General features: G+C 35.8%; 1 protein-coding gene across 2 annotated transcripts in view; it reads left to right on the top strand.

Annotated features, from left to right (window-relative positions):
• Window positions 1-14,933, top strand: part of VWA8 (von Willebrand factor A domain containing 8) — a 718,869-nt gene that overhangs the window by 307,184 nt on the left and 396,752 nt on the right. For both annotated transcript variants that reach the window (XM_079136497.1, XM_079136496.1), the window contains exon 37: window positions 3,208-3,412. In XM_079136497.1, the coding sequence (XP_078992623.1) occupies window positions 3,208-3,412 (205 nt within the window). The remainder of the gene's footprint in view (window positions 1-3,207; window positions 3,413-14,933) is intronic.

The following is a 14,933-nucleotide window of genomic DNA, read 5'->3' as shown; positions in this document are numbered from 1 at the left end:
TAAATTTAGCATTCTGCTAGATATCAGGAATTTTCCATTTCATGGCTAATTTAAAATCATAAAGTACAATGAAAATATAATGTAACTACAAGTCTAAATTAATGTGCCACTTTTGTCCTCACATATTAATTCTACAAATTTTTTTTGTATTACCTCTTTGCATTTGCAAAATGATAGTGCCCAGGTCTCATATATGACTATATAAATCTAAGGTTCATTCCACTATATGTGTTTTCATTTAATTATGTAAAAGGGAACATGCATTTTTAAAAATTTTATTTTACAGACTGCATTTTGATTCATTGTACACAAATGGGGTACAACTTTTCATTTCTATGGTTGTACACAATGTAGATTCACACCATTCATGTAATCATGCATACACATAGGGTAATACTGTCTCAGTCTACTATCTTTCCTTCCCCAACCCTCTCCTACCCCATTTTCCTCTATACCATCCAGAGTTCCTCCATTCTTCTCTTGCCCCCGACCCCCCCCACCCCCATTAGGTATCGTCATCCTCTTTCAGAGAAAACATTCAGCTTTTGGTTTTTTGGGATTGGCTTATTTCACTTAGCATGATATTCTCCAACTCCATCCATTTACCTGCAAATGCCATAATTTTATTCTTCTTCATGGCTGAGTAATTTTCCATTGTGTATATATACCACCATTTCTTTATCCAGTTATCAATTGAAGGGCATCTAGTTTGGTTCCACAATCTAGCTATTGTGAATTGAGCAGCTATGAACACTGATGTGGGTACATCACTATAATATGCTGATTTTAAGTGCACTCCTCAGTTTATACCCAAAGGACTTAAAATGGTGGGTCCATTCCAAGTTTTTTGAGGAATCTCCATACTGCTTTCCAGAGTGGCTGCACTAATTTGCAACTCCACCAGCAATGTTTGAGTATGCCTTTTCCCCCACATCCTTGCCAACACTTATTATTACTTGTGTTCTTGATAATAGCCATTCTAATTGGAGTTGGATGAAATCTTAGGGTGGTTTTAATTTGTATTTCTCTAATTACTAAAGATGAACACTTTTTCATAAATTTGTTGACACTTGTATATCTTCTTCTGTGAAGTGTCTGCCCAGGGGAACATGCATTTTTGTTAAAAAAAAAAAAAATGAATTGAAGAAGAGGTTCTAGACCTGATGTGCAAAATGTAGTAGGTATAGATTTCGTCAGTACTTCTATTTTCTGATTATTAAAGAAATTGTCCCTCTAAATTTAAGGTTTTATGGTAGAGAGCTAAGGAGGGGCAACAAAAGATAGAATGCTCAATAGTATCATGCAACATCAGTGTTCTTGGCAGAAAGCCAAACATCATAATTTCACATGAATAAATTTCATTATTCCTGAATAGCTCTTTATTTCATCATCTGTAACTACAGTTTTTTTTTTTCCTAAAGCAAGTATGTTTTGAGAGAGCACCATGAAATGAATATTATGCCACATCAGTTGTTACTTTGAGTCCTTCTTGGGGTCCTGTAAAATAGTTTTGAGGTACCTGTCCGCATACAACTGATCCCTTCATCGTATAACATTCTGAAAAATCTGCATTCCAAGAGTAACTGCTCTTGGTATCTGTGTGTTCAGTATCAACTGAGGCAGACTGAAAAAATACCAAAATAGTCTTGATTTATTCTTTAACCTAGAATTTACCTCATGTACAATGGTTTTGTGGTTTCCCAAATCCATATTGATAGTTTATAGTTTCTCTTATCAGATCAAACCATCCCTTTAAGCTATTTATTTCATATAGAAAATATGATTGCACTTAGAGAGTCAACATTGGTAATTGGAATTTATAATCTGTATAACTTGTATGTGAGAGCAATTCTCAAAAGGAGTATACGGTTGACTCATACTGCTAAAAGCTGTATTCCTAAAAATTTACATATATATATATTAAAAATATGTAATAAAGGGAATGAGTAGGAGATGTAATACAAGAAGTATATAAATTCCTTGTTACATTTCACTTTCTAAGTCAGAAAAGGCAAAAATTCAATACTAATGAAGTTGGAATCCATAAATAAAACATTGGTTTCAGCATTGATATGAGACCTTTGAAGAGTGAGGCCACCAGTGCAGGTGTTAGAGGGATGAGTTGGTGTGGAGCTCCTTTCTTCCTGAGAGTGTGTTGCTAGTGTCATCTGGTATACACAAATCCTAGAAAATGTTAATAACTGATGAATGATATGACCATGTATTTTTGTTCTTTATAGATGTATCTGGGTTTTTTGTTTGTTTGTTTTTTGTTTCTGTTACCAGGGATAGAACGCAGGGATGCTTAAACATAGAGCCGCATCCCCAGCCCTTTTTATTTTTTATTTTGAGACAGAGTCTTGTTAGGTTGCTTAGGGCCTCACTAAGTTGCTGAGGCTGGCTTTGAACTTGTGATTCTCTTACCTTAGTCTCCCAAACTGGGATTACAGGTGTGCACTACCAGCAGTATCTGATCTCTTAACTTACAATTAGAGTTCTGGCTTAGTTCAGGCTGCTATAACTGAAAACCATAGACTGGGTAGTTTAGATGACAGTTTTTCCTTACAGTCTGGAAGCTGGGAAAGTCCAAGGCAAGGTACCGTCTAGCTTGGCCCTGATAAGGGCACTCTTACGGGTGACTGCCTTCTTACTGTATCTGTACATGATACATGAGTTGGGCAGAGTTGTGGAGAGAGCACAAGCCCTCTAGTCTCTTCTTAAAGGGACAGTGCTACCTTGGGGATGCTCATGATGATCTTCTCTAAATTTCCACCCACAGACCTCCTAATGCTATCACTTTGAGGGTTAGGGCTTCAAGGCATAGATTTTGGGGACGCAGTCGGTCCATAAAAATTCTTTATGGCAAGATTTGTGAACTGAAATTACTTTTAACTAACTTTATTACCTAGACTGTCAATAAGTAATGTATTGTGTAATTATTTAAAAATTTCCTTCAAAGTTCTTGTTTTTTAAATTAATTATTGTCCTGCTTCATGTTTACAAACTCAGTATGTTCTGTGTCTCACTTTTGTTAGTAACACATACCTTCATAACCTTCCTATGCTGCGAAGTAGGTAAGAGTCAAGTATAAAATAATAAATAACATGGTGAGCATATTTTTTAAACAGGAAAGAACATAACACATATCAGATATCACCCTGCTCCTTTATTTTTATGGTTTCTTATCTTTGTTTTGTTTTGTTTCAGATCAGAATCTCTCTCACCATATACCACATGGCTGTCCACTATTTCAGACACAGATGCACTGCTGACAGAGTGGGACAAAAGTGGCATTGTTACTGTTGATATGGGAGGTCACATCAGGCTTTGGGAAACTGGACTTGAACGTTTGCAGCGATCACTTATGGAATGGAGAAACATGATTGGGCAAGAAGGCGACAGATATATGCAGGTACCACTTGAATTGACTCTTAAGGGTGAGCATTGAGGTATAAATTTATTTCCAGATGTCACAGTCAGGAAAACTTCTGGCTTAACAACTCATATATACTTGCTAAAATAGCTAAATAATTTTGAATTATAGCATTGAGGGTCTGACAGCATATTCTTCTGAGGCCTAAATCTCTAGAAGGTTAGCAAAATGTTCACTCAATAAATTATTTCCGGATAATGCAAATTTAGCAGTCATAAGTAGACATTACTCTACACTGGAAAAGAAATATGGGAACAGACCACCAAAGCAAAAGGAAACCCAACAACTCTAGAAATGACTCAGCCAGCACCTGACCTAGTTGTCTGGAACAAATTATAACAATGAGGAAGGCAGTATACTTATACATACTAAAGTATATAATAAAAGGATTGGTAATTTAGTTAATCTTCAGAACAAAACTTCTTTGTTTACATTTCATTCTTTTTTTTCTATCTTTTTTTATTTTTACAGACTGCATTTTGATTCATTGTACACAAATGGCATACAACTTTCCGTTTCTATGGTTGTGCACGAATGATTCCATACCATTTGTGTAATCATACATATACATAGAGTAATGATGTTTGTCTCATTCCACCATCTTTCATACCCCCGCCTCCTCCTCCCTCTCATTTCCCTCTACGTAATCTAAAGTTTCTCCATTTTTCTCTTACCGCCTACCCCCATTATATATCATCATCCACTTATCAGAGAAAACATTCAGCCTTTGGTTTTTTCAGATTGACTTATTTTACTTAGAATCCAATTCTATCCATTTATCTGCAAATGCCATAATACTATTCTTCTTTATGGCTGAGTATTATTCCATTGTGTATATATATCACAGTTTCTTTATTCATTCATCAATTGAAGGGCATCTAGGTTGGTTCCACAGTCTAGCTATTGTGAGTTGAGTTGCTATAAACATTGATGTGGCTGCATTTCTGTAGTATGCTAATTTTAAGTCCTTTGGGCTTTGGGTATAAGCTGAGGAGTGGGATAACTGGGTCAGAAGGTGGGTCCATTCCAAGTTTTCTGAGGAATCTCCATACTGCTTTCCAGAGTGGCTGCACCAATTTGCAACTCCACCAGCAATGTATGAGTGTGTCTTTTTCCCCACATCCATGCCAACATCTATTATTGTTTGTGTTCTTGATAAAGGCTTTTTCTCAGTAAAGAATACAATCAATAATGTGAAAAAAAAAGCCTACAGAATGGGAGAACACCTTTTCCACACACACTTCAGATAGAGCACTAATCTCCAAAACTTATAAAGAACTTATAAAACTTTACACCAAAAATACATTTCATTCTTTTTTTTTTTTTTTTTTTCTTTTTAGAAGCTAGTCCTTTTTATTGACATAATCAATAGAACATTTATGATAGTATGGCAGACTGGTCTAGCAAAAGGAAGGTAGGAAAGGACTTCGTGGTGCGTATCTATAATCCCAACTTGTCAGGAACCTGAGGTAGGAGGATTGCAAGTTGGAAGCCAGCCTCAGAAACCTAGTGAGACCTGTCTTAAAATTAAAAATAAAAATTAAAAGGATTGGGGATGTAGCTCAGTGGTAAAGCACTCCTGGGTTCAATTCCCAATACAAAAAAAAAAAAGAGAAGAAGGTAGGTTTCAACCTAACAAGACAAAACATTTCAACCAACTATTCCACGAACAATTGATTAGTAATTATTATTTTGTGATTTTTTTCCTTGAAAGAGAAATAAAATATATTTGTTAATGAATAACATATTTCTCTGAGATTCTTAAAAGCTCTACAGGGACATTTTGAAAATCTCAAATCAAACGTAGCCTACCAACCTCAAATCCTTTTGAAGGGACATAAATGTATTAATTTAATTAAATTAAAACAAATGTATTACTCTAAAATAAACATGTCATTAAATGCAAAATGAGTCTATTATAGCAACATATTAATGTTGGTTACTATCCATAATAATATTCAGAAAACTAATTACTTATGGTTCTGTTTCTTTTTATTATTCTAAGCATTAGTTTTCTCTCTGTCATTGGCACCTGATAGTAAATACTATTGTGTTTGAGTTTCATATATTTTATTTTAATTTCTCCTGTGTTATAAAATCAAACGTAATGTTTTTGCTCTGGTCAAGATTTGTGACCTAATTTCATGATTTTTTTTTCTCAAAAAAACTTAAAAATAAAGATTTTTACTCATGATTTTGATCATGGTTCTTGAATGTTGCAAAAATTTATCCATATTTACCTTTGAACCATGTAACTCTTCTCTTCCTGGGGACTTCTCTGACTATATTGTGAATTTTTATTTTTCCAACTTCTGGCACAGTGATTGGTATACAACAGTTAATATCTTTGTTTATGGTCACACTTCTATGTACTAAATTTCACTGGTAATTGAAGCTAGTTGATAACAAATAGAATTTTTTTAAACTGTCACAAATTATTTATGTTTCAATGTACCCAAAGCTGTATTTATTGAATGAATATGAATATATATGTACAAATTTAGTTATTAAGTTAGAAATGAACAATTGTAATATCTAATCTGTCAATACTAATCAAATATTTGGCTATATTACACAGTGCAAATATCTGAATTTTTCCTAAATCAAACATTACTGGGAAATATTATAACTTTACATCTCCAGTTCAAGGTTCAAATATAACAGACATAAGACAAATTTAGTAGTAAGGTTATATAATTCAGAATGAAATGATAGTTTGATTTTGGAAACTAGAATAGATGTTTGCTAATATATTCTTCTGGCTTCTAAGGTTGCTGGATCCATTTGGTTGATATTGAAAATGCATACTTATATATATATTCAAACTGAGAAACATTGTGAGCATACATATTTATGTTTAAATGAACAGAAAAAATTGTCCAAATAATCTGCCATTGTATTAACTTTTTGTCAAATCTCTTGGAGATAGATTTTCTAAGGAGAAAGGATACTTGATTGATCTTAATTAGGCCAGTTCATATTATAGATTTTACAACATAAATAGAAATCAATCCAGGTAATAAAATATTTCCCTCTTACAGTTCCTGTTTGATCCTTTAAGGTACCTCATTAATGAACTCTGCTCAACATAGGTGTGGTCTTAATTTGGGAGCTTGGAAAATGCCTTTCATAGAAGTATTGAGAAAAGAGAATAGGTTCTTGGTACCCTACTTCCATTTGCTGGCTGCAGGCCACTTCAGTCACTGGCAGAGTGACCTGGTCTCCATCTAGTGGCCAAATGGACTTAGATCATTGAAAGGGAAAGACCTGCTTTGCACTCCAGCAGTTTGTGTTAGCACCAGGCCTCCTGCAAGGGAGGTGTACACACTTGAGGGTGGTGTGGTTCCTCTTGGGTAGAAGATGCTCCTTTGATCAACAGTGAAGGCTGGGCGAACAGCCTACTAAGCTATTTGCCAGGAATTGACCCTCATCTTTCCCTGATTCCTCCGCATAGTAGCAAACAAACTGTTCATATTTAGATAAACTGTAGAGTTACATGCTTTACCTCTGCCCTTTCTTGCTGTATTTCAGCCTTCTAGAGGTATTATCTTTGAAACCATTGTTGATCTGAATTTTTTAAAATATTTGTTTAGTTGTCAATGGACCTTTGTTTTATTTATTTATATGTGGTGCTGAGAATCGAGTGTCTCACACATGCTAGGCAAGCACTCTACCACTGAGCCACAACCCCAGCCCCTGAAATTTTGTTTTCTAATGAATTCATTGATATATTTTTAAAATGAGTACAGCTTGCAAGAGGATACTTATTCAGCTCTGCATATAAAATGTGTCATTAATTTGATGTGCTTTTACAGGAACTGTGTTTTCCCAACAGTAAACAACTATAAAAATAAATTCAAAGTGTTACTACAGCAATAGTTCCTAGAACCCATTATTCAAAATTCATATTTATTAAACTGAAACTGTATTTTCAGAAGCATGGGTTTAATATAAACTAAAATTTTACTTGCTATATTTCATTGGTGTTTCCCATTCAGTATATTTTTAATTTGTTACATTTATGTTCCTCTCAAGAATGCTAATAAAGCTATATCACAATTTTCCTCAGAAATCAAATCATATACTTTCAAAGACTTTTGATGATTATTATTGTGGGACCAAAAAAGCAAAAGGTTATAACTTTCAAATGTAATTTTCTAATTATAGTGAGCAAATCAGAAAGTGATTCCTCTGTATATTACTGATAGAATTTCTATGAGGGCTTTGAATAATACTTCCTTAGCCATCTGTTTTAAAATGGATAGAATCCTCTGAAACACCATGAGGGACTAGAACTTACATATTATTGTATATAACCATGACAGTGATTAGTACAGGAGTAAGCATAAAATTAATTCTTAGAGAGGCATAGAAAAGATAAATATATTAAGCACCATTGATCCATTCCCCCTTTTAAATAAATATTCCAGGACTATGAATAAATGCAGTTCCATGCAACTTATGTAACAAGGTTGGCCTTCTTTAGCCACTAATCCAAAAGTTTTGATTTTTAAGATCTCAGTAGAATATTAAGACCTATTTTCAGTTTTAGAAATCATTAGATTATTGTCACTCAATAAATTTAGTTTTGCAGTGCCCAGACTGAGTTACCTCCAGATCCTTTGTGGTGGTACACAGTTGGTTCTTTTTTCAGGAAGCAAGGTCTGTCCTGTCCTGTGCTTCATTCTTTGTTTTGGTCAGTAACTCTGAAAACAGTCTGAGTCAGTGGGTCAGTGTTATGGTATGGTACATGTTTTGTATGATAGTTATATGCACATGTATCTTTAGGAATCTTTTTTGACCCAGAAAGATACTGCCTTTTTTGAACTTTTCCTGTCATATCTCCTAATAATTAATATCTGTAGAGCTGACTTTCACCAAAATGACCTAGCTGTTTGCCTATGTGGTAACCCTTGGCAATGCCTCTAGTGATTTTTTTTATCACTTATTCCTGTTAGAAAATATTTCCTGTTAGAGAAATCCCAGAAATAGAAGTTCATTTTGAATCTTTAAGTTTTTCAGGAGTACCCACTAGGACTGCAAGATCCCCTGGGCAGTGTAATACCCAGTGGCATGCAGATAAACCAGCTCCTCCTGGACCAGAGGAGAGTGTTAGCAATGCTAATTTCCAGGGTACAAGCATTTCCTCCAAGGCTGATTTCTAGCTACCAAAAGTTGACAATTTGCTTGTAAAATTCCTCAATATTGAGTAGTAATCTCTCCCAAGCTGGAACAGTTTGGCTCCAGCATGCCACTGGCTTAATTAAGTATCAACCAACTCCCTAAGGAGAATGATGAGTTACCTAAGAGTGAGCACTTTGAGAAACAAGGCAACAGAAATGTAAATAGGAAGAGAGATGAAAGAAAAGAAAAGGGAAAGGAGTACGGAGAACATAGACTAGATGGTGTCATTCTGTCTCTAGGAATGTAGTTGCCTATAGCTGTCCCAGTGCCTATAGCTGTGCAGGGCCTTTCTTGAACCAGGAGTTTGGTTTGAACAAAGAATTGGACAGAAGTGTGCCCTCGAGTGGGATGACGCCCCTGGGTTCCTGTGTCGGGGCCTCCTTTCTTATATCCATTGTATTTCAGAAAAAAGAAAACCTGCCACTTGATAATACCTTCCTCCAGAAATAATGCTTCCATTGATAACAAGATTATCTGAAATTGTTAAATACAACTAAAATTAAATCAGCAAACACCTCTTAAGACAAGCAAATTAACAAGTTATGATTTTAGGGAGACTTTGTTTTGATTAATCTTTTGTGCAATACAAAGAGAATGACATCCCTATAAACTGTTGATACAGCTCTTTAGCGGTGTGGAGTCCTGCTTCCTCAGGTGTTGAAGTATAACGCCAGAGAAGCATGCCGAGGCAAATGTAGAGTGAAAATTAAGCTTTATTAAAGAAAAGTAAATGCAGACTTCTCCCGGGTGGAAGAAGGGGACCCAAAGGAGGAATCCATAGGATGGGCAGATCTTGTCTTCTTATAAATTTTGCTCTCCAATTCTTTCCGCCTTATTTCTTTCCTTCCTGCCTAGGGGATTAGGCCCGGTTTTGCAGGTGAGCTGTAAAAAGTGAAAAGCGGATGGGGCAGGACTAGGGCCAAAGTGATTCAGCCAGGCAAGGGCCCAGAGGGTATTACTTAGCATCTCTTTGCCTGCAGTCCCTGACAAGGGCAGGTAAATTTGGTTATCCATGGGCTCTGCAGGTCCTTGACATTCCATTCTCTCAGGGTGGTTTCCAACTTTCAGAGGCAGATGATTTTCATGGCCTCCATCCTCTGGATCTGACCTGACTCCTATTTCTACACTAACTACCTGTCCTCAATTCTGGCTTCACTATGAAAATTGTGGGGTTTATAGAGTTTTAAACTAAGATTAAATATATTAATATCATCTTGCTTTCACTTTTTAGAAAAGGCCTAACCTTCAGAATTTTTTTTTTCAAATCATCAGCAGAAATATTTTAGCTCCCTTCTCTCAAGACAAGCTTTAAGATCATTATTTTGCATGTTACCATATCCCAATGCATATTGTTGAGCAATATGGTCAATAAATAAAAAGGTAATCATAGCAAAATTTAGTAAGAGTATAAGGAAAATAAATCAGCTGAAGAATATACGTATTATAATTGAGATGTCAAATGCAATGAATAGGTTCATAGTCAATGGCTTTAGAATTTTTACAATGCTGAACTTATTTGGTGCATTATATGTATAATCAAACATCACAATTGTAAGGCATCCGCAGGAACACCACGCCGGACACTGGAAATCACATAAGGGAGTTTATTAAGCAAACAGCTCCCTGCAGGGTAAGAGAGAAAACGAGAGGAAAAGAAAGGGAAAGAGAAAGGGCGTGCGCTAGAGAGAGTGGAAAAGCGAGGAGGAGAAAGTGAGTCAGGGGGAGAGAAAAACAAAAGAAAAACAAGATGGCGGCATAGCTACCCTGTGGAAATTGAATTCTGCTGGGCTAATGGGACCAATAACAGAGAAGGATACTTGCAAGCTGACCGATGAACCAATAGCTAGCTAGGATGTTCACAGATTGACAAGTGGTTGGGAGGCGGGGAAAATGGCTATACCAGAAAGGGCGGGGAGAGCAGCTTTGTATTACAACAATGGCTGTAGAAATAAACTTTCTTATCATTATGTTTACAAATATAATTATGGTTTTTATTTATAAGCAGTACAGCATATTGTTTAAGAGCATGAAATTTGGAGTGGTCATACCAGGTTTCAGATCCCTTTGAATATTGTATGCAATCTTTGACAATGAATTATTCTTTCAAAACCTCATTTTTGGGCTGGGAGATAGCTCAGTTGGTAGAGTGCTTGCCTTGCAAGCACAAGGCCCTGGGTTCACATCCCAGCACCACACACACAAAAAAACCCTAATTTTCTAATCATAATATAAAGATAACATCATTGCACCTTACAAAGTTCTATAAGAAACAAATACAGTAAATGCCTGGTACAAAGGGAGTACTCAGTAAACAATAAAAGTCAGAAACAGGATTTAGGTAATATTGTGCTATAGAATTCTTCAATGCTTGTATGGAGACAAAACCAAATTAAAATGAAACTGTTACCTAAATACCCAACATTAAATCATGACCCAATGAGTTACATAATTCATCATCTATCCTCGTGTTAAAATGTAAACTTTGTTTGTAATCCTGTTTGGAGAAAGTTTTGTGAAGTCCAAAAAAGGAATTGAAAGAATGGCCTTTGCCTAAACCTGTCAGCTTGAAGGAAAGCAGGAAATCAATGATAGGACAATTGTCAACAGAGGATTATAGTGTTTAGCCTATTCAAAAGACAAATTAGAAGAAGACTAAAAAACAATGTAACATCATTGAACCTGAGTCCTGAGAACAATAAAGAACAAGTTAAATTTGGTGCTGTCTTTCTTAGCTTTTCTTGTTTAGTTTTTAGCCTTCATTAGCTTTAGGACTTGAAGGCATTATGAAGCTCTGAAAGTTGATGTGTGGGTGGCACAGGAATTTGGAAGATTAGCTGCAAGTCTGTATAGAGGCAACGTAGGCACGTAGGCTTTCTCCTCTACCTTGTGCTCCTTGACAGCAGGCTCTCCCCTACCATACAAAAGGCAGGAGCTATTATAGAGACTCCTACAGCTTAGGACAGGGCAGGAGTGAGACCATACAAGGAAGAGATAAAGTTAAAGTCTACCCCTTTCCTTACTTGGATCCAAGGAAGCTGGCATCTCGTGTGTGTGTGTGTGTGTGTGTGTGTGTGTGTGTGTGTGTGTGTGTATACGTGTACACGCATATATACTTCTTGGCAGGAAATTAGAAGAATCCTTTTTGGAAACTTACAGGCTCAAAGAGAAGGACATTTTTGATGCTAACATCAGGGAGTTCTTCCCTTAAAACTTTACAAAGACCTATTTGTTGACCAGACCTATTCTCATGCAAAAAAGCCACTTTTTAAATTCTTAAATATTATTGCTAACCTTTTATACAAAAGATGGAATCAAAACAAACAGACAAAAAGAACATTGAAATATAGAGGTGGTATAGATCGTAGGAAAACATTTCACAGATGGACAATTGATATTCTTAGAGTGTAAGAAAATATATTACCATCAAAAACTGAAAACAGATACTATTTTAATGTAGGAAATCTTCAAAGAATAAGGAAGACCTCTAGAAAAATTAAAAAAGGGGTAGAAGAAGTTAAAAAAAAAGTTAATGTAAGGTATTGGATATTAGGGTACACTTCCAAAACATGAAGAAAGTTAAGATAGAAGAAAGAAGATGGGAAAGTTTTATCTGACTAATATGAATTCCAGGAAGGGAACACGAGGGCAGGAAAAAAAACACAAAAGTAATTTAAGGAAATTTTGTGGAACAACAGGTGTTATAACAAATGGAAAAGCATATCCACCTAAAATTTTGAACCCCATAGATAAAGAAGCAATGATGAAATCTTCTAAGTTGCTCATATAAAATGTAGTAGAAATCGGTAAAGGCACTGGGCTTCTTGACAGCTTTGGAAGCCAAAGGGAAAGTCATTTCCAACCTAGAATTTATTTCAAGCTGCACTGTTAAATCACATGTGCAGGTAGAAAATATTGTAAAAACACTGTCCAATGTGCATATCTAAAAAGCTTGCATTCTTTCTCAGAAAGCAACTCACTATATGATATACTTCATAAGGAGGACATAAGCCAAGAAAGACGAAGGCATGGGTACCAGAGTGGCTTTAGCCATTGAAGAGGCAAAAGTTGCATAACTAATTTCTGGTACTATAGCAAAAAAGTGTCCTTGTTATGCAGGAGGCCTGGAAACAATCCCTCCAAAACGAAGTGGGAAGACAGAAGGTTCCAGAAAGAGTGGGTATCTTATTTTTTCCCTGGTACGGGGACTGAATCCAGGGTACTTATTACTAAGTTACATCTCCAGCTAGCCTATTTGTTTATTTATTCATTCATTCATTTTGAGTCAGAGTCTTGCTAAGTTGCTTAAGCCCTTACTAGGTTTCTAAGGCTGGCCCCAAAACTTGCCATGCTCCCTCCTCGGCCTCCCAAGTCCCTGGGATTACAGGCATGTGCCACCGCACCCAGTTGGATGTCTTTTATAACAACAAAAAGGAACTAGTAATGTGATAGACTGGTGACATGAGAAGAGCTTACAGGTTTGGTGGAGAATTGTGGAACAATTAGAGATAGATACATAAAATAGATCTACAAATTAATGAATAGTACTTAAATAACATTGATTAGTGGGGAAAATGAAAAAGTAACAGTATGTAGTTGTAATATGTGTAATGTATATATAATAGTATATTAATCATATAGTAATGTGTATCATTTTAATGGAAATATATTTATTATATATTACACATTTCTTTACACACTGAAGCCATGTAGTAACAAGTTAAATAATTAATTGAATTGTTTACGATAACACTCTATTAGGAAGGTGGGAGTAGGAAAAATGATAAGTATTTGAGATGAGAGAAGTAAAACAATCCTTGCCTTTCATAGTAGGAAGTCAATAGATTATGTCTGAAAAGTAAAGATAATATAAACTAGGTGTGGTGGTACATACCCATAATTCCTGCAGGAGGACAAGGCAAAAGGATTGAAGTTCTGGGTCACCCAAGGCAACACTGCCTCAAAATAAAGGAATTAAAAGGGCCGGGAATATAGCTCACTGTTAGACTACCCCTGGGTTCAATCCTCAGTACTATAAAATAATAATAATTATAATAATAAATATTCAGATATGTGGGGGTAAACAGCAGAAGTCATAGTAAGCAGAGATGAAGTCTTTAGGGTGTGGGAGTAGATGATAGGACACAAGTTTGCTGTTTGCATTGTATACCTTCTAGTATTGAGTTATTAAACCATGGAATTCAGCAGGTGAAAAGAGGAATACTGATAGGAATGACACAATTCCTCAGGAGATTCAGTTTAACTCATCTTTGGATCCTCAATATTTAAAATAACATATGTTTTAATGGAACTGAACAAGTTAATTGGTTGATTTTCCTTCCTTCACTTCAAAATGCCTCAAGCATTCTAGTTATAGAGCAAGCAGAATCCACCCTGTCTATCCCACTGAATGCAGCTGTAAAAACCCGGACAGAATGCATAAGCAGCTATTGAAGTCCGTGAAAAATAAATGGTAGCAGATGGATCAAGGAAGACCAGAATTTAAACTATGACTGAATTAGCTACTAATTTCCCCATCTTTCCTCCCAAATTTCCTGACCTTGACTCAAGGTAACCAGAGAATTGAAGTAGATGTTCTCAGAAAACCAGAAGTAGAAGGGAATTCCCTTAACCTGATAAAGGGCATCTGCCAAACTGCAGTTAGCACTGTACTTCATGGTGAATGGCCAAAAGCTTTCCCCTGACACCTGGAATAAGGTAAAGGTGACCACACCTACCATTCTCATATTTCAGCATCAAACTGAAAGTCTTAAACATTGCAATAAGAAAAGTAGAACAAATAAAAGGCACACAAATTGAAAAGAAAGAAAGAAAACTGTCCCTATTTGCAAACAATATAATTGCCTACCTAGAAAACCCCATGGCATCTACCCGAAAATCAAACAAAAAAGCAAGCAAAAAAGACCTACTTAGAACTACTAAATAGTTTAGTAATTTAAAAATATCAATCATACTTCTCTAAAATAGCAATTAATAATTAAAACTTTATGTATTTATATAAATACACACATATACCATTTACAAACAGCTCCTCCTAAAAAATGAAATAATTAGGTGTAAATCTAACAAGACCTGTGTAGAATATGTGTGCTGAATATTACAAAACACGAATAAAAGAATCAAAACCTAAGTAAGTGGACAGAGACTGAGTTCATGGATCAGAATATTTGACATAATAAAGATGACATTTCGAATTTAGACTTTAAAAGGCTCTAGCCGGCCGTAAAGGAGGCCGCTCGGCACAGCGCTGGGACTCGGAGCAACCACTGGGGCTCCGGCGGCTGCCCAGGGGGGGAGC

Source organism: Sciurus vulgaris (assembly GCF_902686455.1).
Source record: "Sciurus vulgaris genome assembly, chromosome: 4".
In the NCBI taxonomy this organism is placed as follows: domain Eukaryota; kingdom Metazoa; phylum Chordata; class Mammalia; order Rodentia; family Sciuridae; genus Sciurus; species Sciurus vulgaris.
The sequence above is the reverse complement of the archived record's forward strand: the minus strand, read 5'-3'. Positions and strand labels throughout refer to the sequence as shown.